Source organism: Echiichthys vipera, assembly GCF_963691815.1.
Source record: "Echiichthys vipera genome assembly, chromosome: 18".
NCBI classification, from domain to species: Eukaryota; Metazoa; Chordata; class Actinopteri; order Perciformes; family Trachinidae; genus Echiichthys; species Echiichthys vipera.
The window spans coordinates 13644926-13666328 of NC_139843.1; the positions used below are offsets into that span (position 1 = coordinate 13644926).

The 21403-nt window shown below is 41.2% G+C and overlaps 3 protein-coding genes across 3 annotated transcripts; 1 reads left to right on the plus strand and 2 right to left on the minus strand.

Annotated features, from left to right (window-relative positions):
- Positions 1-1118: 1118 nt before the first annotated feature.
- LOC310960853 (uncharacterized protein) lies at positions 1119-2837 on the minus strand. Its single transcript, XM_083932682.1, has 4 exons — positions 2588-2837; positions 2340-2421; positions 1977-2126; positions 1119-1600 (listed from the first exon to the last, which is right to left on the minus strand). Exons 1-4 carry the CDS (start codon positions 2631-2633, stop codon positions 1441-1443), a joined length of 438 nt encoding a protein of 145 aa, XP_083788808.1. The 5' UTR covers positions 2634-2837; the 3' UTR covers positions 1119-1440.
- Positions 2838-6827: 3990 nt separating this feature from the next.
- On the plus strand, positions 6828-12663 carry LOC310960856 (chaperone Ric-8A). Its single transcript, XM_083932685.1, has 13 exons — positions 6828-7042; positions 7143-7190; positions 8222-8239; positions 8330-8419; positions 8505-9109; positions 9375-9510; positions 9653-9841; positions 9936-10030; positions 10611-10761; positions 10921-11016; positions 11111-11255; positions 12017-12296; positions 12409-12663. Exons 1-13 carry the CDS (start codon positions 6953-6955, stop codon positions 12548-12550), a joined length of 2085 nt encoding a protein of 694 aa, XP_083788811.1. The 5' UTR covers positions 6828-6952; the 3' UTR covers positions 12551-12663.
- A 989-nt stretch (positions 12664-13652) lies between these two features.
- Positions 13653-21049, minus strand: irf3 (interferon regulatory factor 3; the record flags this gene model as incomplete). The annotated part of the gene is made up of 11 exons (XM_083932666.1): positions 20905-21049; positions 19044-19210; positions 18543-18714; positions 18107-18180; positions 17744-17804; positions 17526-17594; positions 17165-17392; positions 16472-16562; positions 15057-15346; positions 14178-14296; positions 13653-13766 (listed from the first exon to the last, which is right to left on the minus strand). Exons 2-11 carry the CDS (start codon positions 19206-19208, stop codon positions 13653-13655), a joined length of 1383 nt encoding a protein of 460 aa, XP_083788792.1. The 5' UTR covers positions 19209-19210; positions 20905-21049.
- Between the last annotated feature and the right edge of the window lie 354 nt (positions 21050-21403).

Sequence of the window (21403 nt, forward strand, 5' to 3'; positions counted from 1 at the left end):
AAGGGCAGGATTTACAACATGGCAAGTGGATGATTAAATCAGCCCCGCACCACCAAGGGCAGTGGAAGACAGATGCAGTAAGTAGCATTTTTAATGGGCGGCTGTGGAAGAGTGGGTGGTCCTCCAATTGAGTGATTGCGGTTCGATCCCCAGCTTCCCCGGTCCATATGTCGAAGTGTCCTTGGGCAAGACACTGAACCCCGAATTCCTCCTTGTGCTGTGCATGGGGGTGTGAATGGTTAGATTAGATGGTCTGTAGATGTCCACTGCCATCAGTGTGAATGTCTGTGTGAATGGGTGAATGTGACAAGTAGTTTGAAAGCGCCTAAAGTAGTCAGAAGACTAGAAAGGCGCTATATAAGTACAGGTCCATAATGTAAAATTGAAAATTAAAATGACAGAAATAAACAGTTTAGGGGTTACAGTTTCTAAAACGTTTTGAGGCCAAGGGTCCCTTAGCTGTGAGAGAGATGAAGCAGGGATCCCTACTGCAAATATTGTGTTAAATTGAGTTGAATATTAATTCAGTTAAATTTTAATTATAGTGCCAAATCATAACAAAAGTCATCTCAATGCACTTTACATACAAAGACCACACTCTTATTTATGATTTACAGAAACCCAACAATTCCCCCATGAGCAACAAGTCACACTTTCTTTAATAAAAGAAGACTGGGCCTAACAGGTAGGGTGAACTAAAACCTATACACACATAGCTTTATATGGTGCATACAATACAAAGATATAACAATGATAATTATTAACATTTTCATATATTTATGCATCATATGTTCATGTTAAACACATTATGAAGGTGCACTGAGTCCTTCAGCGCTACCGTATCTGTATGGCTACCTCGCCTTGTGTAAATGTTGTTTTTCCCACAAATTTATCTTTGCTTATATTACGCTGTAGTCATGTTAATTAATATTATCAGACATGTTTTTGAAAAAAAAAACATTGGAAAGATTATCAAACAATTGGCGGACCCCGTGCAGTAACTCCGAGGACTTCTCACCCCCCGTTGAAGATCTCTGGTTGAGGCTACTCCCCTGTAATGTAATTCAGGACCCCTTTACCTCCTCCTAAAAAGCACCAAAGCTAATAATACATGGGAAATGGCTAAGTAAGCAGCATTCAGGAGTTCTTATTGCATTTTTACTCACGGTTTGTAAGGACTGTAACTTCACACACTTTTATATTAAATATTTATTGTACATTGCATTTAAATATTGTAATAATATTTATGAACAGTTATATGATTAAGCATTTCACACAGTATTAAAACGTCCACATTCTATGTGGTTAATGAGCATAAATCCATAATAAGTACCAGTCAGTCAGAACATCAACGGAGATATTTGGTTGTAAATATGTGGAGGTGATGTTGAGAACTCTTCACCTCCTTAAAGTCCTTTAGTGCCATTATTCCTCTTGGCCCTATCTGCCAAACCCCTGCGGGTCGCTGGCCATTTTCGACTCGTCTTTTCCATTTGTTTTGCTGATTTGGTATAAAGTGTTGGCCAGGTTGTGAAGCTGGCATGTCCCAAGCTGGCATCCACGCTGAGGTGCACGCCGCAGACGCAACTTCGCTGCCATGCTGTGAATGATGAAGAGGAGAAAGAGAGGGGAAAAGATAGGCTTTTAGAAGACATTGCATACATTTACACAATAAAGTTCTCAAATGAACCATAAACCTACAGTTCAGGTTTTGCTATAACAGCCATCATTAGTCAAGCGGAATAAAACACTACAGTATTATGCTGCGTTGAGCGTATAGCCTCTCAACCTGCTTTTTAATCAAAAATGGCATGGGGTTCTCACTTTTAACAACATGTGACCTTTAATGCTGCAATATAAGATGCTATATGAGATAAGAAAGCTGTTGTTTTCAACTATTCTTTGTACCGATACATGTGTAGTTTCTTATTTACAGTCACTCATGCTGTATATTGTGAATGTATACTCTTCTGTACCTGTGTTTCAGTGCTTCCAGGTCAACACGTTTGTCTTCTGAGTGAAATGGGATGATCTTCAGTGTTTTAGCACGCTGCTCCTGCTGTGCGTCCTCTGACCTTTTGGCCCCTGGAGTTTGGACGGCGTCCCCTGGGAGGACGGTGTCTGACCTGTGGGTCCATCAGGAAAAAAAGGAATTTTATTAACCAAACAACTCTGATTTTCAATACTTTAATATAAAGACACTTATATGTATTCCATTTTCCTTCTTTCTTAATGTTTTGATATTATTTACAGATTAGCAGGGGGCTCATCGCTATGGTTACTGTCAGGATTTCCCTTCTCATCGTTAGCTGTATATTTCCTGATGTGTTTTCACTGACCCGTGAGTTGGTCGAAGTGGCGTGGCAGCACTCAAAGGCACAGTCAGCAGCAGCAGAACAGCTATCTCCATACCGTTATGGCCTGTGTAAGAAAAAAATCCATGAGTGATGCTGAGGAAAAACATCCTGCCCGGACCTCACTTACGTCTAACAAATGGTCTCAACACTAAACATAATAACACAGTTAACAATTATGAATAGGAGACTTGTTCAAAATAGCTTAAACATGAATGTATGGTGAAACTTACCGCAAAGGAAATCCCAAAACCTGCAGTGGCTTTTTGAGTAAACCATTCGTAGTCTTTCGCTGATTGTCTGATGTCCAAGTCTGTCGCCCCTCTCCACTTCAGGCCCTTTATAGGGTGATGGCAGGGTGAGGCCAGGGGGCGTGTCTGGATCCAAGACCAGACCATCAGACCAACTCCCACACTTGTACTTAATGTGTTATTGGTGGCAGTTTTATACTTTATTTACAAGAACATGTGACGCATAAACAACCTTGAAGCAACAGCAAACCCAGCACAACATTGTAATTAGACTTGCAGTGACCTTGTACCTTCTGTGATGTTTTCATTGATTCTTGATGTGTTCTCCCCCGACCCCCCTCCCCCTCATCGCCTCCTTCGCTCCACTTGCTGCTGAGCAATTGTTCCAGAAATCTCTCTTTCATTTCCATCACCTGCAGGAAGCCCGCAGAGCCTAAAATAACCCCAATTCTCCTCCAGGCTTTTCTTTATCGCCCCATTTTTCCTGTGTCTTTTTCCCTTGAGTCACTTTTGCCGTCACCGTGTTTATTCCTGAAATGTCCTTCACTCAAATCCCCAACCCCCCACCTCAAAAACAACTTACATCTTTCCCCAAAGGGCAGATTTTACAGATTATTTATTACAATTATGGCATCCACAGATTTGGTAGCCCACTTAGAAATGGTCTAAGAAATAAGAAATTCTGATTTTCTTGTTTCAGGCTTGTCATGTGGCGACATTCTAACACCACTCTAGGAAATAATCCTTTTTAATATTTTAATAATACAGTAACACCACTGGGAGCCACTGTCACGTTTTCCATGCGCCCCACCGTGTTTCTCCCAGCCCCTCTGTGAATCACAACTTCCCCTCTAGAGTCTATTTTGCACCTTTCCTGTGAAAACCATCTGGGGCGGTTGTGTTGTCAGAGTAGTGCACTTAGTCATCACTGGTGCGCGTGCACACTAGGGCATCAGCACTGAAATGATGAGGCAGTCTTGTGATTTCATAAGTGTTGTTAATTTCCTCCTTAAACGATACAGCTCACATGACAGCAGGGACTGTGAGCCAAAACAATGCGTAGTTTCGGGGTAAACTAGTTCCTGTACGTGAGCTGATGCCTCGCTTGACCAAAGTGGGGATTTCTTAGAAATACACGATAACCCAAATAAAAGCAATAATAGAAAGGTTTTTTTTTTTCACGAATAAGAGATAAAACAAGGGGTCAATTAATGGAAATAAGTTAACGAACTATGAACTTCTTTGATAATCGAGTTATTGTTTTAGTTTGTGTTTTGTTTTCTAAGAAAAAAGGATAAACATTCCCTATTTTAATTTGATGACGTCATCTTGAGCTTTAATTAATAATGATAGGCATTTTATTTTGACTATTTTCTGATTTTCAGTCACACCTCAACACTAATGTCACAATGTCTTTCCCCATCCAGTATTAGGACATTTTTCTGCTCCCTGCAATTACATTTACAATTAATTATTAGTCCACGTGAAAATGAAAGCACTAGCTTAGTGTCGGCCGAACAACACACCATAGCTGTGATATAATCCCAACATATCATGGTTTATCACGGTTTTATAAAATGGTCATCGAGTATGGCAATAAAAAAAGATTTAGACACATTCCAATTTGAATAGATTTATTTTAATAAATAATAATGTGCAGAATTAAATTGGCCCTTCTGAGCTGGCTGCACATAACGTTAGCGATGCCGTTCCTATGGAGCGTAGCATAGCAGCTAGCATCGGCTGTTTCTAACATGAACAAACCAACAACTCCTGTGTTTCATGAGGTAAAATTATGTTTTTTGAGTCTGGTGGCTTTGAAGAGAGCAAAAATAACAGCCTCAGTTTCTGGTCGGAAAGGTCTGTCCGACGGAAAGGTAACGTTTTTTTTGTCAAATGCGGATTGATACTGAATTGTGCAAATGAATGTACGTCACATCCGTTGTCTGTGGTTGTTATATCACGGCTATGAACCAATCAGATTGCTTGATTTGAGCTACCCGTTTATAAGTGTAATTACCATATTTGTCAATGAATTAAAGATCCAATGAAGATATTTTTTAAGACATTTAAAAATACTCTGCTTTGAATAATAATATTTGTTAAAACTTAAAATTACATCTACATCATCATTGAAAGATCCAGAATCTATGAATATTCATACATGTATAACTTACCAAGTTGTCAACACTTAAACATTTGATAAATGGTTCATTACATACGAACATACACTCTTACTGTCCAAAACCGAAACCCTTTAAAGTGTATTGACCCGTGAAAGCTTACAGACGTCACCGAGTTTGGGCTCCATATTGTGTCGGAGCCGTTATGACAGTCATGAAGTTAATCTGTGTTAGGATGATTAAAGCAGATAGTCCCTGATTGCATACGGTACGTCACTGACAAAGGTTGCTCTCTTCTGCGGGTTTTAAAAGTCACTGAGGGTCTTTGGGTTCCCGTAGCACTAACTAGATGATATCCTACATCTCGAATGTCGAATCCATCTTGAAGTAATATGCGTCTCCTTCCTTGAGGGAACTTTGTCAGGACTTCTCTGACTTCTCTCCCGCTCTCGCTGACGTAGCGTGCATCCTGTTGTTGTACGCGTACAGCCACCAGCCGGCCACTTCAGCCTCCCTGTTTCCTCTACCCACTGGGCACAAGAGTGAGCATCCTGCCAGGAAAACCTGTCATTTACATCACATCTCATCTTCTCACGGAGTTTATCATGCGACAAGTGTGTGAACTTTATCGTTACAGTACACTCTAAGCAGAGGTGGATTAATGCACAGGCTGGCCTAGGCTGCAGCCTAGGGGCCCTAGATGTGCAGGGGCCCCGGATTGGCCAGACTATTTTTTATTTTTTATTTACTACACTGGAAAAAAAGCTTGCCTCCTTTTTGGGCCCATTAAAAAAAAATTAAGTTGCTGATTGGATAGATATGGGACACATTAACCCAATCAGCTACCATCATGTGGCTGGGTTCATAAGGTCAGTTTTGTTGTCACTCACTGTTACTGGACTGTACAGCAGCAAAATGTCAGAAAGGAAATGTGATAGCGGAGCATGAAAAAGAAAAGCACAGCGACTGAAAGAACAACAGGATCAAGATCTACTAAAGAAAATTCCTAAATTGACAGGATTGTTCAAGGTTGCGAACTCTTCTTCTGTTCTAGTGGGTTATTTTCTGATAAAGCACGATTAATAATGTTGGGGGCCCAAACAAACAGTAGCCTGGGGGCCCCTTACCACCTTAATCCATGGATCATGCCATCTGTAGTGTATGACTCTAGTAACATTTTAAAGTTTACTTTCAATGAAAACACTCAAGAATGCACACATATTATGTAAGCGATGAATAAGCCTGTAAGACTTCAGCCATGATAATAGCCCCATCATGTGGGATTAGACGCAAACAGCAATATAACGCTGTACGCTGAATATGTCATTCACTTGTTTATGTTTACATGATGTCATGAGTTTCTTTAAAACACAGACAGTTTAAGCAGTAAGCTGTCATGTGAGGAATATTGATGTGACCTTAGTTGCAGATGCATTCGTGTGGTTATGCAACAGCTATAGAGAGGCGTGATAAAAAAAACAACAACTAAATGTTAATGGTTATTTCGGCTCATGCTATTAAGAGATTTGAGTGAAAGAGTGTGTTAAAGCTGGACAGAGAGAGAGAAAGAGTGCAGCACATGTCTGGAAAACCTGTAGGTTAGAGGGTTAACACTGGGAGATATGAGCTTAGAGTCCATTAGTGGATTATAATCATAACAACGCTGTGGCTCCTGCATCTCTCTTGGATTAAAGAGGGAGAGAGAGAGATTCTGAGTGCATGAGGGTAAGGCTGAACATTGTATGAGCCTACGTGGACTGAGAAACACTGGGAAACAAGTGAGCTGAAGTAAACTTGGAGCAGTGACAGCACTTTCCTTTGGCACACTTATCTTATATCACCCGGCTGATTAGAAGAAATTGCACAAGGTAAGATTAGACAAACGTAAAGGGAGTTAAATGTTTCTGCAATCTGTCTGCAATCTTCTTTATGTGAGTATTTAACACAACCCAGTGTGGACAACTGTCATGTAAAAGACCGTTTTAGAAGATAAGATGGTAGGATGAGTATTTTACTGAAAGTCTATCATTTCGGCTTTTTGATTTATTATTTTATTCATTTATTTTCTTGTATTTCTATATTCTGGGTGAATATCAGTACACATGATGTTTTTTTGTCATTGTGTTTAATCGCGCATAACCACCCTCATCATTATTGTTGTGTAACTTTAATTTTGTTGAATGGTTATTTCTGTCCGTGCGCGTGTGTGTGTGTGTGTGTAAGCATGGACGTGGACCTGGAGGGGATTATCCAGTGCATCAAGCAAGGGGATGAGAACGGTGTTCAGATACAGCTGCAAGAGTTCAACAAAGAGGTAAACGGCACACAGAACCTCACACATTGTTGTGTCTGGATGATACACTGCCGCTCAGACTTGTTATGATGTTAGATGTTATCTTTTCTTTCCTCTTCAGTACGCCCAGTGCTTCTTCTTTGATGCAGAGGAGAGTGACCGAAGGAAAGTATGTTGGTTTATGCTCCCTGCACCCGTACACTGAGAAAAAGTGTCACATCCCTGCCCTATGTGTTCCTCATATCTCACATTTGCTTAACCAAACTCCTCCATCTCATCCACTCATCCCCACCCCCACTCCACAGTCTGTCTGTGATTAGTAATTGTGCTGTATCAGTTATCCCTGATCCTCTCTCCGTGCTTGCTCAGGTGGAGAGATTGAACAACCACCATACTGCGTGATAATCTATTCATTCAGATCTGTCATTTGCAGCCATTGAACAGCAGATCTGGGGACGTATTCTCAAACATCCTGAGGACAAAAGTAGCTTCTTAATAAGTCATCTCACCTTCAGATCCAACTAATTTAATATCCTATCTATTTAATTGAAATCCATTACATTTAATTGATACATTTCTTAATCTTATATTTAATGTATTATTTCCCTTATATCTAATAATTTTATTGAATACATTTTTAATTTAATTCATTTTGAATTAAATCATTGAATTTATGATTATTTTGTAATAAATGTCATAAATGTAAATCATGCGAAATAGAAGTTGATTTTCTATTTTATGTCATTTTGAATTTGAATTTTAACTTGACCTATTTTAGTTTTTAGTTTTAATAAAAAAGAATTGAATTTTAATTTAATTCAGTTTATAAATTGTTCATTTTTATTATTATCTCTATCTATTGATAAATATTGTATTTCAGATTCACTGACACAGACCACTCCCGTCAGTCAGTATAGACATAGTGAGTAAATTATATGTAATTAATTATATAATTATATATAAACAGTCAGAATGATGATGACTTCCATGGCAACAGGATCCACCCTGCACCTTGTCATGTTTCTGTCAGCAGCTTTATGAATAGCTCTTAAAAGAACAAACTCCTAATGCTTAAAGACGGCACACACTGTAATATATATATATACCTGATTCACAGTGACGACACAAACATGTACTGTTATTATTTTCTCCCTCTTCTGCTGCGTTGCTCACTGAAATCGGACTGTCCTCCCTCTAAAGCAAAGAAAACTAGAAGAGGTAACAGTGCTGCCAAAGTTAAGAAACGACTGCACCCTAATAAGTAATTCACAAACTGTAGCTGATCGTGTTTTTGCCCTGCTGTACCAGTTCAGGAAGAATAAAGTGAGGGAGTACCCTGATTCTGACTCCGACGGTGACGAGTACGACCAGGAGGACCGAAGCCTCATCCTCAGACAGGTGCCTGCTGACACTGTGACCTCCGCTCGCCCAGAAGTGTGTTTTTAAAGGAAACTAAATGTCTGCTCTCTGTTCCTGTTCTCAGAATTTAGCTCTTGTCCTGGTGAGGTTCATAAGAACAGGAGTTAAATGTCGTCTGTTGAGAGTATCTCTACGTACCTTGAGAATCCTCTCCAGAGACAAAAAGGTCCTGGCCCCCCTGGTGACCGACCCTGCTCTCCTGACACTGGCCAAACTCGCCGGGCTGACCACAACTGACGCAAGTGACGACTCCAGCGACCCCGACTCTGATTTCTACGACAGCATCATCGCTTCTCTCGCCGAGGCCAAAGTGTTGCACCATCGCACCAACGAAGACGATGGCGAAGCCAGCGACCGAAACGAAGAGTGCGTCAACGAGGACGCCGAGAGTGACGTCAGCGTCGCCAACAGCGGAGATCAGGACAGCATCAGCTGGTTCGGCAGCCACAGGACCAACATCAACGAAATGCACAGGGGCGGCATCCATCACAAGGTGCTGGAGAGAGGGAGGAAGGACCGCAGAGAGAGCAAGATAGAGACAGAGGAGGAGGAGGAGGAGGAGGAAGGTGTGATGTCAGGAGAGGAGGCGCAGAGAAAAGAGGCCATGAAGGTGTTGTGTAATGTGGTGTACAACAGCACCTGGGCGCAGGAGAGGTTCAGTGCTCTCAGGTGGGCTCCCTCAAAGGACGCGGACATAAACATGCACCCACAACAACCCAAGATACTGTAGAACACAGCTGCTGGCTTGTGTAAATTGCGTTTCTCCATATAATGGTCAAATGTAGACAGTCTCAAGGTTATTTCGAGTAAAGCAGAGACAAAATTGTGGATCAGTGACACTATTGTTCTCATTTGTCATAACTATCTTTTGGCTTGTGTACAAATCAGCATATTTCCAGACAGCTTTATAACCTCTCGTTATTGTCTCCATCAGGCTCATGTGTGGCCTCAAAGAGCGTCTGTCCTCCAGCGCCAGCGGCTCATCCCCCTCCAGTGTTCAGTTCTACGAACTACGCCTCATGTTCCTCATTACTGCACTACGGCGAGAGCTCAGCACTCAGCTCCAACAGGTGACGTAAACCTCACTTAACTACAGAGTTACTCCTTTTCCTTATCATGTCACCTTTAGTTTCTTCTAATATTGATATGAAAATCCTCCACCTCTGAACTTGCTTCCTTCCTGCTCACACACTCATTATGATGCTCCTGCAGGAGGGAGGTGTGTCCATCTTCACAGCAGCTCTGGAGAGCTGCCTGGAGGTCCAGTGGAAGGACCAGTACGAGTGCGTGTTGGACCCAGCAGCACCACCCATCTCACTGGAGGCCTCTCAGCGTATCATAGAGATCCTCAAAATCCTCTTCAACATCACCTACAGCACCCACAGGCAGGAGCCGAGTGAAGTCAGTGACCACAATAAAACCTTCACAGCCATCAGACTTGATGTCAGGGAGTAAAATGTAACATCTGTACTGTACCGTTTTCCTCCTCCCTCAGGATGTCGCAGCTCTTTACAGACACCTGGTGGCGATTCTGCGTCTCTGCCTGATGAAGAAGTGTTTGCTCTCAGACGACGCTGATGAACTGCAGGGGTGAGCGTTAAACAAAGTCAGGCGGGATGGAAGGGGAATTTTAAGGAAGCCCTAAAGGGTCATACATATATACATTTTATTTCCTCGGTTGTCCTGTGATAACGAGATAATTCATTTGAAAGATAATGAATGAAACTTGATAGACCTGAGATTTCCATCACACGTGACATGTCATGCCTCATAGGAGAGCATACTTATGTTCCCGCTTTGTATGTGACCTGACATCAGACCTTTTTTAAAAAGGAAAAGTCTGTTATTTTTTCCACAACCAGTGCCTAATACCGCAGCAAATAAGCCTATGTAGACCCTAACACTACCCACTAAGCCTGACCCGAACAATAACCACTAACCCTGACCCTAACCCTAAAAGAATTTAGATCAGCGAAGGCAAAGGCTTATGCAACCGTGGAACATGGGACCCGGGGAACATAAGGATGACCTTATAACTGGTCAACTTTGTAGTTAATGAGGACATCCGATAAAACTGAAGCCTTGCTATCCATTGTCATAGTATTAATATAATAATTAACTGAACTTAATACTTGCCTCTGTGCTCTCTGCTGCTGTAATCTTGCCTCAGTCACACGGTCAACCTGTTGTCAGCGCTGCCTCTCCAGTGTCTCGACGTGCTGCTGACGGTGCCTCTGGAGCCCAGCTCCAAGCAGTGCCAAGGGGTCAACATGGACTGCGTCCACACCCTGATGCTGTTCATGGAGAGACGCCTGGAGTCGGTGAGGGACAAAGTGAAATGCAGAGGAAGGGTTGAATGCTTGGTGGTCAAACTATGAAAATGAAAAATTTGTGGCTATATAAAAGTTTGAGTTTAAGAGAGCAGCTGTTAGCTGACACTGAAATAACCTGCGACCTTCTTGTTTTTGCTTATTTGTTAGGGTGATAAGATGAAAGAGAAGCTGACACCGATCCTCAACCTGCTGACAGAGAGCTGCAGGGCCCACAGAGAAACACGCCACTACATCAGGAAACATGTAATACCCTCAAAATCTCACAATATTTGGATTAAACTAGTAATTTTTTTCAAATGTTTAAGACTATGAAATTTTAATTGATTCACGTCATTAGATCCTGCCTCCTCTGAGAGACGCATCACACCTTCCAGAGGAAGGCTCCACAGTGAAGAGCCGTCTGATCCGTCTCATGACTCACCTGGACACAGACCTGAAACACTGCGCTGCTGATCTCATCTTTGTCCTCTGCAAGGAAAATGGTAAGACAGCACATCACTCTCCATATGTTGAAACTTTGGGCTCCCCAAGAGAATTTGAAATACATTTCAGTGGTTTTGAGCAATAATGGAGGTTTTTTTTGTATCACTGTCCTGTACCTCACTAAACACAACGTTTACTGGCTCTGCGAGCCCTTGTGCACAGCACAGCACAGCCTCCCCCTCCCCTCAGCCTGGACTGAATTCACTTCAAACTCTAACATTGACATTATTATTCACTATAATGCCCTTATCTATTTATTGTTGTGTTTTCAAATCCATCTCTGTGCTGCTTCAGGCCTACATATTTACCTTATTTATTTATCTACATATTTAAATATGTATATGACATATTTTATATTTAATGCTGGTCTCTTGACTCTACTATACTTGCACTGTCTTGCCTTATCCTTATGCACGTTACAAAAATCACTTGAACTCACCTGAACCACAGGGTCAGTCCCTGCCCTGTCACCCTTTATCACACAGTCTCAGCACTTTAATGTGGACCTTGTTTGCTATTTGGCATCTTTTTCTTAGTATCTTTATTCTTATTTACTTATATACTACTGTATTTATACAGATCTCCTTTTGTTACAGCCCTACATATGTAGCAGGTGTATGTTATGTGTGATGTCCATATGTCTGTAAGCTATTTGGACCCTGAATTTCCCCTAGAGGATCAATAAAGTTCGCATCTATCTATCATCTTTGTCTATCTAAACATGTGAAAAAATGATCATCACCTTTACATCTTCTTCCAGTGGGCCGCTTTGTCAAGTACACAGGCTACGGTAACGCGGCGGGCCTGCTGGCCTCCAGGGGTCTCCTGGGCGGCATGGGGTCCAGGACCGTCAGCTCTGATGCCCAATACTCCAGCGACTCAGACTCGGACACCGAGGAGTACCGGCAGGTCAAAGATCGCATCAACCCAGTGACGGGCCGGGTGGAGCAGGAACAGCCAGACCCCATGGAGGGCATGACAGAGGAGGAGAAGGAGGAGGAGGCCAAGAGACTCATCATGCTCTTCAACAAGCTGTCCGGGTCAGTGAAGGGACCAGTGCAGACTGGGAACAGACAAGGATTGAATGAGTACAGAAAGAACAATGTTAATTAATAAGTGGTCCATGTTCTCCACCCATCATTTGTCTTGCAGAGGCAACATTATCCAGCCGATGGGAGTGGATTCAGAGGGGACGCTGGTCTCAGTGTCAGGGCTGAGGGAAAATGAGCTCACCGAGGAGGGCAGGTCTGGGTCAGAGAATGACGGAGAGGCGGAGGAAGGAGAGAAGAACTGAAACATGTCAAATCCAGTCGTTCAATTTATCTATTTTCTTTTAGAAATGTCTCATTTCTGATGTTTTGAATAATGTGTAAACATATGGAAGACATGAAAACAAAGTATTGTAGTTCTCAGCCAGACCCAGCAAGCCATTCTGAAACTGATCAAACTAAAGGAAAAAAACTTTTTTTTCATTTTTTATTTGTTCATATTTGGATTCAGACAACAGTGTCACACTGGTTTGAAATGAATTGGTCGTAGATCCTAGGCAGGTACTGTAATAACATGACGATATTGTCATTTTAATAAAGTCTTGAAAATGTATGCATACTGATATTACGTGTGCATAGTTTCATTAAGGCTTTTCAATATAATACATTCCAATGAGGCCACATCTGATACACACACTCACTGGTTTATTAAATAAACATCTGCACAACATATTTACACATATTCTGTAGTCTCTGGTGTGTTGCGGTACATAACTGTCTCAGGTTATGCTCGGATGTATATTGTGAATATTGTTCCCTCATGGTACAAGATTAAAACATCTGCACTGTTAAACAGACTTATACGGGTTGATTGTAACTTCAGCTGAACAGTGGGTTCAAGGCTGTAGTATAATTTCTATTTATGAGAGGTTTTAGTTTTGTTACACTCTATTAAGTTCACTCCAAACACAGTATCTCAGGTTTTTACGAGTTTTATACGAAACTAAGAGTGCATTTCTTTATGTATTTCAGCACAAACACATTATTTGCAAGGGTGTAATTTAGAATGAGTTAAAGGCCTGTGAAAGGAGTTACTGAGTTACTTTTACTGAGCACTAAACTTTGCCTCAGATAGCAGCACGGTATCCAATAAATGTGGTTTTAATCATCAGAAAAACTAGCACCAATACTCTGATCACATTCATTATTTCATGCAAAATGCTAAAGTGTAAAGGGATTTAAAAGCACATATTTATATTTAAGCATTGTCCCAGAGCATTCATCTACCTGATTTTGGTGTAGCTGTGACATGTAATGTAACAAGTGATTATTTCTTAAATGTTCTTTTCGAGGGTAAGGATTACCCACAAAAAGGGTAAACAATGACTTTCTCAAGGCGAAAATGCATCAGTACATCTCCATCATCTCTTCGAGGGACATCTGCAGGTCCACAGACTGCAGGGAGGAGGCTCCACCTCCGACAGCCATATCCTTCAGTAACTCCATAGACGTTAGGACCACCTGAGACACAAGAGAAAAAAAAACGAGAAGCAGAAAGTCAGATGCAATGTCAAGAATGACAAGAGAGCGAGGCGGCAAGTTTGAGCCTGACAGAAGCCATTCAATTTGAAAGCTGGCTTTCTCGAAAGTAACTTTTTTGTATAAGCTTTTCATGCACTCCTCCGTGGAGGCATTTACACCCAAGGGACCAGCTGTCACCACCGGTATTCAGGCTTTGTTCTTGCAGTGCTATTAATCAATACACAGACACAATTGCCTCTTGAAAAGTGCTGCTGACTACAGATCCCTTGAGTGGGCAATTTTGGGGGATTTGATCACTCATGAAATCTGATAGACGTGTGAGCGCCAAGGAAAATACTGCCATAAGGTCCGTGCTGTCTGTGCCTATTAATAATTTAAAGGATTTCTCACCTCCACTGTGATGAGTTTCTTCTCCCAAGGCCTGTTTTCCAAGTCAGGCCACTTCTCCCCGAGGCAGAAGAACAGGGAGCAGGGAGGGCAGTCTCTCCCACCAATGAAGTCCAATATTCCTAGAGGGAAAGGACAATCAATCACTACATTGAGTCAACATCAGGGCTCCTACACGTTTTCCATCTCCAAATTCCATTATTTTATCAGACTCAAATTTCCAGACTTCCCCGAGGATTTTTGGGTCAATATTAAACATCTGAATAACAAAATGAAATCCTTACTTTTAACACGTATGTTACATTCTGACTATGTACATACGTCATTATGTTGCCAAGTAATTACAAGACAACTTCACATACGTATTGTAGCTCATATAAGTGAATGAATTCCAAACCGAGACATGTTCAACGCACAGCATTTTATTCAAGCTAAATGTTTAAAGAGTGCAATTAATAACTGTGAACCTGCAACACTACAGACAGTAACAGTAGGGATGGACAATTAACCAGGAACTACTAAAGAAAACAGAAGTCTTTGCTTCATTGGCTTTAGATGGAGTAAACATACTTGTTCGTTAATAAAAATGTAGACAACACGTACGGAAATAATTCCATAAATGAGAATTGCAGTTGCATGGCGAACGGTAACCATGGTAACCCGACACCATTCTACAGCCAGCTTGATTAGTTTAATTTCATCTACAGATCGGCTGTGTTGTGTTAGTAAACGTGCTGATTTGTATATATTAATATATGTTACAAAGTGAGATAATAGTCTAGAAATTACTCAAATTAAATTCAATACTTTTCCACACTGCGTAGGAACCCTGCAACATGCTAGATACGGCCAATTTTCACAGGTATTTTTCCTTTCACTCACCTCGCACGAAGTCCTTGAACATGTACAGCGCTTGAGGCTGCAGTTTAGAGATCTCTTGTGGCTGTCTGCTCCTGTCATGCTTGGAGAAGCTCCAAAATGCTTTGACATCACCCTGTCGCTGGCCGTAGACCACATGGCCTGACACGCCCACTTCTAAACCATCACCCAGCTTGTCCAAGATGCGCTGGGTTAAAATAGCTTGGGTTTGATCCAGCATGGCTCCAGGACTTGGTAGAGAGACCAGGGAGAGGCCTGACTGGTGATCCAAAACCGTCCCATTAAGATCGGGCCTGATGTGAAGACAATATTTAGTCATCACCAGCTGTGACAGCAACACTGGTATTGTTTTCACCTTGTGAGTCTGTGTGTGTGTGTGTGTGTGTGTGTGTGTGTGTGTGTGTGTGTGTGTGTGTGTGTGTGTGTGTGTGTGTGTGTGTGTGTGTGTGTGAACAAACTCCCTATTATCATCAAATCAGCTGGGTTAGTTCCTCAATTTAAAATACTTTAAAACCCACCTATACAGACTGGCATTCGCATTATGTGTGTGTGTGTGTGTGTGTGTGTGTATGTGAGAAGTATGTGGTTGGATGTGGAGTAGAGTTGTGTTTATATACGTGTGTACTGCATGTGCCTATATGTGCATGTTTCAATGTATAATATGTTAATTGCATTCGCTATTGATATTGCATTGTGAAGCACTTTGTAACTGGTGTGGAAAAGCGCTTTTCAAAACAAGTTTATTATTATTATTATTATTATTATTATTATTATTATTATTATTATTATTATTAGCATGGCAAGATCTAGTCCTGGAAACACCTACAGGTTTTGAATAGTTTATATGTCTGTTTGTCTACGACAAGATTTTGTCACCACGATAGCGTCGCAATGGTGCAAAATAGGCTACAGTCATGACATTTTACAGGTGTGACAGCAACAGTTTAACCTTTAAGGAAAAACACTTACTTGCTTTCTTTCTCCAGCTACATACGTACTAGAATGTCTGTATGCCAAATATAAAGCTGGAGCCTCCAGAGCTAGCTGGTTTTAGCTTAGTTTAGCATAAAGTGTTTTGAGGGAAACAGCTTGATTGGCTATGTTCAAAAGTAACAAAATTGACCTGCTATAACCTCTAAAGCTCACTACTGTCTCGTGTGTTTGTTTCACCTTTAGACAACGCTGGGCTAGCTGTTTGCTACGCTAAGCTAATAGGCCCCTGCCTCCAGCTACATATTTACCGTACAGACACGAGACTGGAATCAATCTTCCCTTCTCTTACTCTCAGCAAGGAAGTGAATGTTTGTGTTTTTTGTCCAAAATATCAAACTAGTCCTTTAACTGTGACAGCCAGTTTGAAGCTAAACTGATATTGAACAGACATGTTTCTTTTGAGGTAAGCCTTATCTGGATGTTACCTGTAGACTAAGCGGACTCCACCTTCATTCTCCACCACCTGCTCGGACACTCTCACTCCTCTGTAGTACACCGTTATCCTGAATTGAGTCTCTAGAGATTCAGAAAGAGAAGTGAGTGAGAAAAGGCGTTTAATAGCTCCACTCTTAACCGCGTTCCTGTTTGAAACACGTTATTCAAGTTCAGGGTTCGTACACCTTTTACATGGTCAAATTCAAGCACTTTCAAGGTCCACTTTCAAGCTTTTCAGCACCTTAGGGCTGTGATTACAGATTTCCACTAATACATATTGAAAATGATTATTTCACCTTTTTTTACCCCATTAAAAGAGATGGTATTGTGCTATAAACACCTAAAATTGTGTAAAATTGTAACACAGAAGGATAAGAAATTAAATCTCTATTCTATAGCTATTTGTTGTGAAAGAAATGCAATACTGATACAATTTCCAGCATTTTGAAGCACCTTATCCAAACTTCAAGCTCTTTTCAAACCTTGTAGACACAACATTAAAATTCAAGCATTTTCAAGGATTTCAAGCACCTGTAGGAACTGTGCAAGTTGCAAATCACGTCTGATATAATTCATATTGACAGGGAACATTGTTTTAATGGCGTCATTGAAAATATTCCATGTTAATATTTTGTGATTGATGAGTGTACGCTTCCTTTTTAAAGAAACATCCGTAAACTTACTGAAATTATCTCCAGTCTCAGTCATTCTGTGCAGGAACTGCTCCGCAAACTGCCCATCATGGGCCCCTCCCACAGCTCCCTCCATTGGTTGTGCCGGTTGCTCAGGAAACCCAGCTTCACCGACTGCATCCTCAGACATCACTGGATACTGCTGTTGCCCAGGCAACGCATGTCCACCAATCACACCCGGGTTTTGGAGCTGTTGTTGCTCAGGAGGAGACTCAAAGCCTGCGGTGTAAAAGTTGGAGCAACTGAAAAATTGTTTCTAGGGAAGTACCTTGAATACGATTGTTTTTCTGCTCACACTGCAGCAGCGGGGGGGGGGGGGGGGGGGGGGGGGGTGATGAGCAGATAAGTCTACCTGTTGGAGGGCCAATGTTCAGTCCCTTCAGACTCTCCTGGAGGATATCACGGCTGGCAGAGGATTCTGCTGCAAAATAACGGTTTGTTCAGACATATTCAGAAAAGTAATTCCACATTCACAGCTGTCAAATTAATTAAAATTTCTGTGATTATTGAGGTCAATTTACGTTCTGCGATGCACAAATTCATGCGAGGAGATAATACATAGTCCCTTACCGGAAAACACAGGGTCTACTGGAAGATATAGACAGTCATCGACGCTTTGGATAACCTGGCTCTAAGACATCACAGATACACAGTAGGATGAGTTTGCATGCAGTCGTATAATTACACACACACACACACGCACGCTCAAACATACACACACACACACACGCACACACAGACGCACACGCACACACACACAGACAGACGCACACGTACACACACACACACACACACACACACACACGCACACACACACACGCACACGCACACGCACACACACACACAGACAGACGCACACGTACACACACACACACACACACACACACACACACACACACACACACACACACACATTTTACATCCTTCACTTACTTCTTGTGTAGGAAGGTGACAATCCTCAAACAAATCAGGGTCATCTTGGTCCTGTGACCCAGCAGAAGAGTTAGCTTTGAGAGGAAGAGCAAAGAGCTTAGTTAACATCTGTAGCATGCTATCTTTTTTTTAAATAATTCCTTCTAAAATATTATAATACCCCTTTAACAAATGGTATCGGCTCTGTATTTGCATATTATCTTGACAAATCTCAACCACAGAAGCATAGATCTGGACGTAAATGTATGCAAGACAGTTAGTAATGAGTAGTAATGAGTAATGAGTGATGAGGTGATTGGATATGTGGCCCCACTGAGAGAAGGGGAACACTGAATTTTTAATACAGTTCATCACAGAGAACAGTCCTTTTTTTTAACTTCTACTACAATAAAGGACAAAATGGCGTTTGTCTACGGACGCTCTGGTGGATCCTCACCTCCTGACGGTGACTCAGCCGGCCAGTGAAACACTTTATGGGGGTTAGCAGCGTCGTTCTTGTTGTCCAAGACCAGTTTGAAGCCTTTGGCTCGGAGGGCGCTGCGGAAGTTCCTTTTCCAGACGGAGGGGTCTCCGTTAGCCCGGCCATTGCCACTCACCTCTGCCCAGGCCTGAAGGGAAGACACAGGGTGAAGGCAGGGAGACATAGGAACATCCATGATGGAATATTTAAAGAGGCTCATACTTGTATTTTGGGTTTCTACTAGAACACGTTTGCACTCTTTAATTTTAAAATAAAACAGGGGCTGTGTGCATTTCTCTGTGGATTGAGAGTTTTGATACTTTTACAGTATTTATATAGCATCTAGATCTGCTTTATTATAAAAGAACAGACAGGGAAACCAGGGACATTTCTAAAAACTATACTGCCACTGATGTTTTTTAACATGTTATTCATGCGTGTGTGTGTGTGTGTGTGTGTGTGTGTGCGTGACTATACCTTGAAGATAAGGATGTCAGTGTCGGAGGAGTCCTGTCTTAGAGCATGTTTCCACGGGATGGAGAACTCTGTTCCCTCCGGGTTTGTCCAGTGGACACCGTGATACCTGCCACTGTCAATCTGGGTCCGCAGCCACGGGACGAGCAGTGGTTTAGAATGAGGCATTTCTGCAGGAGCAAGACCAAATGTCATGTCAACCGTGCCACCAGGCGCCATCTGGATTCCCTGACCATCAGTAACTTGATTCCCAGCTCATCTATTGAATACATTCTGATGCTGCTTTTAAGTTAAGGTTGGTTCTGTAATGTTTAAACGCTATTAAATTTAAAATCTAGAAACTCGTACATATCAGTATTTTAGTCTTGTAGCTATGACTGTCCAGAGTACCTCACAGTGAACGCAACCGTGAAAAACACAAAGTATCAAAACTAAATAATGTTGGTGGATGAATTATTAATTCTTTAATTAATACATAAATGATCTTTTTTACTTTTCTTTACGTGAGGTTTATATAAAAGCCCATAGTGGGTTTCTAACTCACCTGCACATGTATTTTGTATATATTTATTTTCTATGTCTGTCTTTTCTTCTAAAATATGTGCAAAATAAAGATAAACATAATGTATTTAAATAAAAGTAGCTGGATGTTTAATCATCATAATTTATAGGATTGTTTTAATTATTAGAAAGTCGGTCTTAAAATATTCTTTTAGCCTGTAGGGAGCACTTTCTAGTCATTTTAGAAACAGGTTAGGAGTAAAACAATGCAATCAACACATAGTAGTAAAGGGAGTAAAGAAAGTACAAAGCAACTTAACCTTTGCATGCTTTCGTGAACTGTTAAATTTAGAAAACATATTTCTAATGCATGTGAAAGATTTAGATTAAGGGATTACTCTTTGTGTCTTTTCCCACTCCAACAAAATCTTAAAAGGTTTAATAAATAATAAGCAACACAATCTTTGTGTCTGAGCAGCAACATCCGGATTTCTGTGGTGCAGGGAAAATCTTGTAATATTGGCAATTTCTGAACTGCAGGAAAGAGGAAGCAGGTAAAGAAGAGGCCAGGTGTGGTGCAGCACTCAAAACCAGAAATATGTCCACTCTGATATAAATAAATACACATAATGTATTCAATCATTCCTTACAAAGAGTCAAATACTTATATTTTTGTACACTAGTTTGTAATGTTGTGTTTAAAGTAAAAGTTAACTAGGGTATAAAAGTGGAAATACTCAGTATTTATATATATATACTGTATATTATAAGTGAAGCCGTGTCAAGTCTGAAATTGACAGTGGTGGAAGAAGAGCTTTTACTTATACCTCACTCCTCCAAGTCCTGCATTCAAAATGTAACTTAAGTCAAAGTACCAAAGTATGAGCATAAATCTTAAATAAATATACATAAATAAATACTAAATATACTTAAAGTAGGTAAAAATACTCATTATGCAGAATCGCCTCTTTCAGAATATTATATAATTGGATTATAATTATGGACTGATTCATGTTAATATCTTTTGTTGCAGCTGATAAATTAAATGTACTGCTGTGTGAATCATAACAATATATCCTCATGCATTTGTTGACAATATGTTCTATTAATAATCTAAATCTGTAAAGTAACGAGTAACTAAAGTTACCAAATAAACTTTGGTAAAGGAGTATAAGTACATTCAAATGGACTTACTCAAGAAAAATACAAGTGAGAAACTGTTCTTAGGTACTTACAGTACTTAAGTAAATGTACTTAGTTACCGTTGAACAGTGGGAAGTGTCACTACAGCGTGCAGTTGTTTTATATTGTGAGGCGCAGATGCAGCTGTCTGTCTGCAGATGTACCGGGCTGCCTCTCCTACCTGTGCTGACGGGCTTTCAGTCAGTGCGTGTTGAGTTCACGAGCAGCCGTTTTCAGGCTCAAACGTCAGAAAACTGTTGTGGTGAGAAATAATTGAAGGTCGGTGTCATTCGGTCCCGGTGTGACAGTAGCAAACGCCGTGCGGGGTCCGGCTGCTCGCCGCTCTGCTGACACTTCTCTCGGCTTTCTCGGGAAACTCTCGAGGCTTCAGTTTCGTTTTCCTGATAGTGACGTCAGAGCGCCACACCAGCCGTGACCGCTGGGTGGAGTCAAACACACACACACACACACACACACGCACACACACACACACATAGACATGCACACACACACGCACGCACACGCAAAAATGCACACACAGACATGCACACACACACGCGCACGCACACACACACAGGCACACACTCACACGCACACACACATATAGTGCTATACTTCTGAGGACCCTTTAGACATACTGTATAATGCCCTTACACCTTTGTTAAATATGTTAAGATATT

Coding starts and splice junctions, on each gene's coding strand:
- LOC310960853 (XM_083932682.1), bottom strand. CDS start 2,633: ATGGTTTACTCAAAAAGCCACTGCAGGTTTTGGGATTTCCTTTGCG. Junction 2,422..2,587: donor GTTTTGGGATTTCCTTTGCG/GTAAGTTTCACC, acceptor TTTCTTACACAG/GCCATAACGGTATGGAGATA. Junction 1,601..1,976: donor CTGGAAGCACTGAAACACAG/GTACAGAAGAGT, acceptor CATCATTCACAG/CATGGCAGCGAAGTTGCGTC.
- LOC310960856 (XM_083932685.1), top strand. CDS start 6,953: ATGGACGTGGACCTGGAGGGGATTATCCAGTGCATCAAGCAAGGGGAT. Junction 10,031..10,610: donor GACGCTGATGAACTGCAGGG/GTGAGCGTTAAA, acceptor ATCTTGCCTCAG/TCACACGGTCAACCTGTTGT. Junction 12,297..12,408: donor CTCTTCAACAAGCTGTCCGG/GTCAGTGAAGGG, acceptor TTTGTCTTGCAG/AGGCAACATTATCCAGCCGA.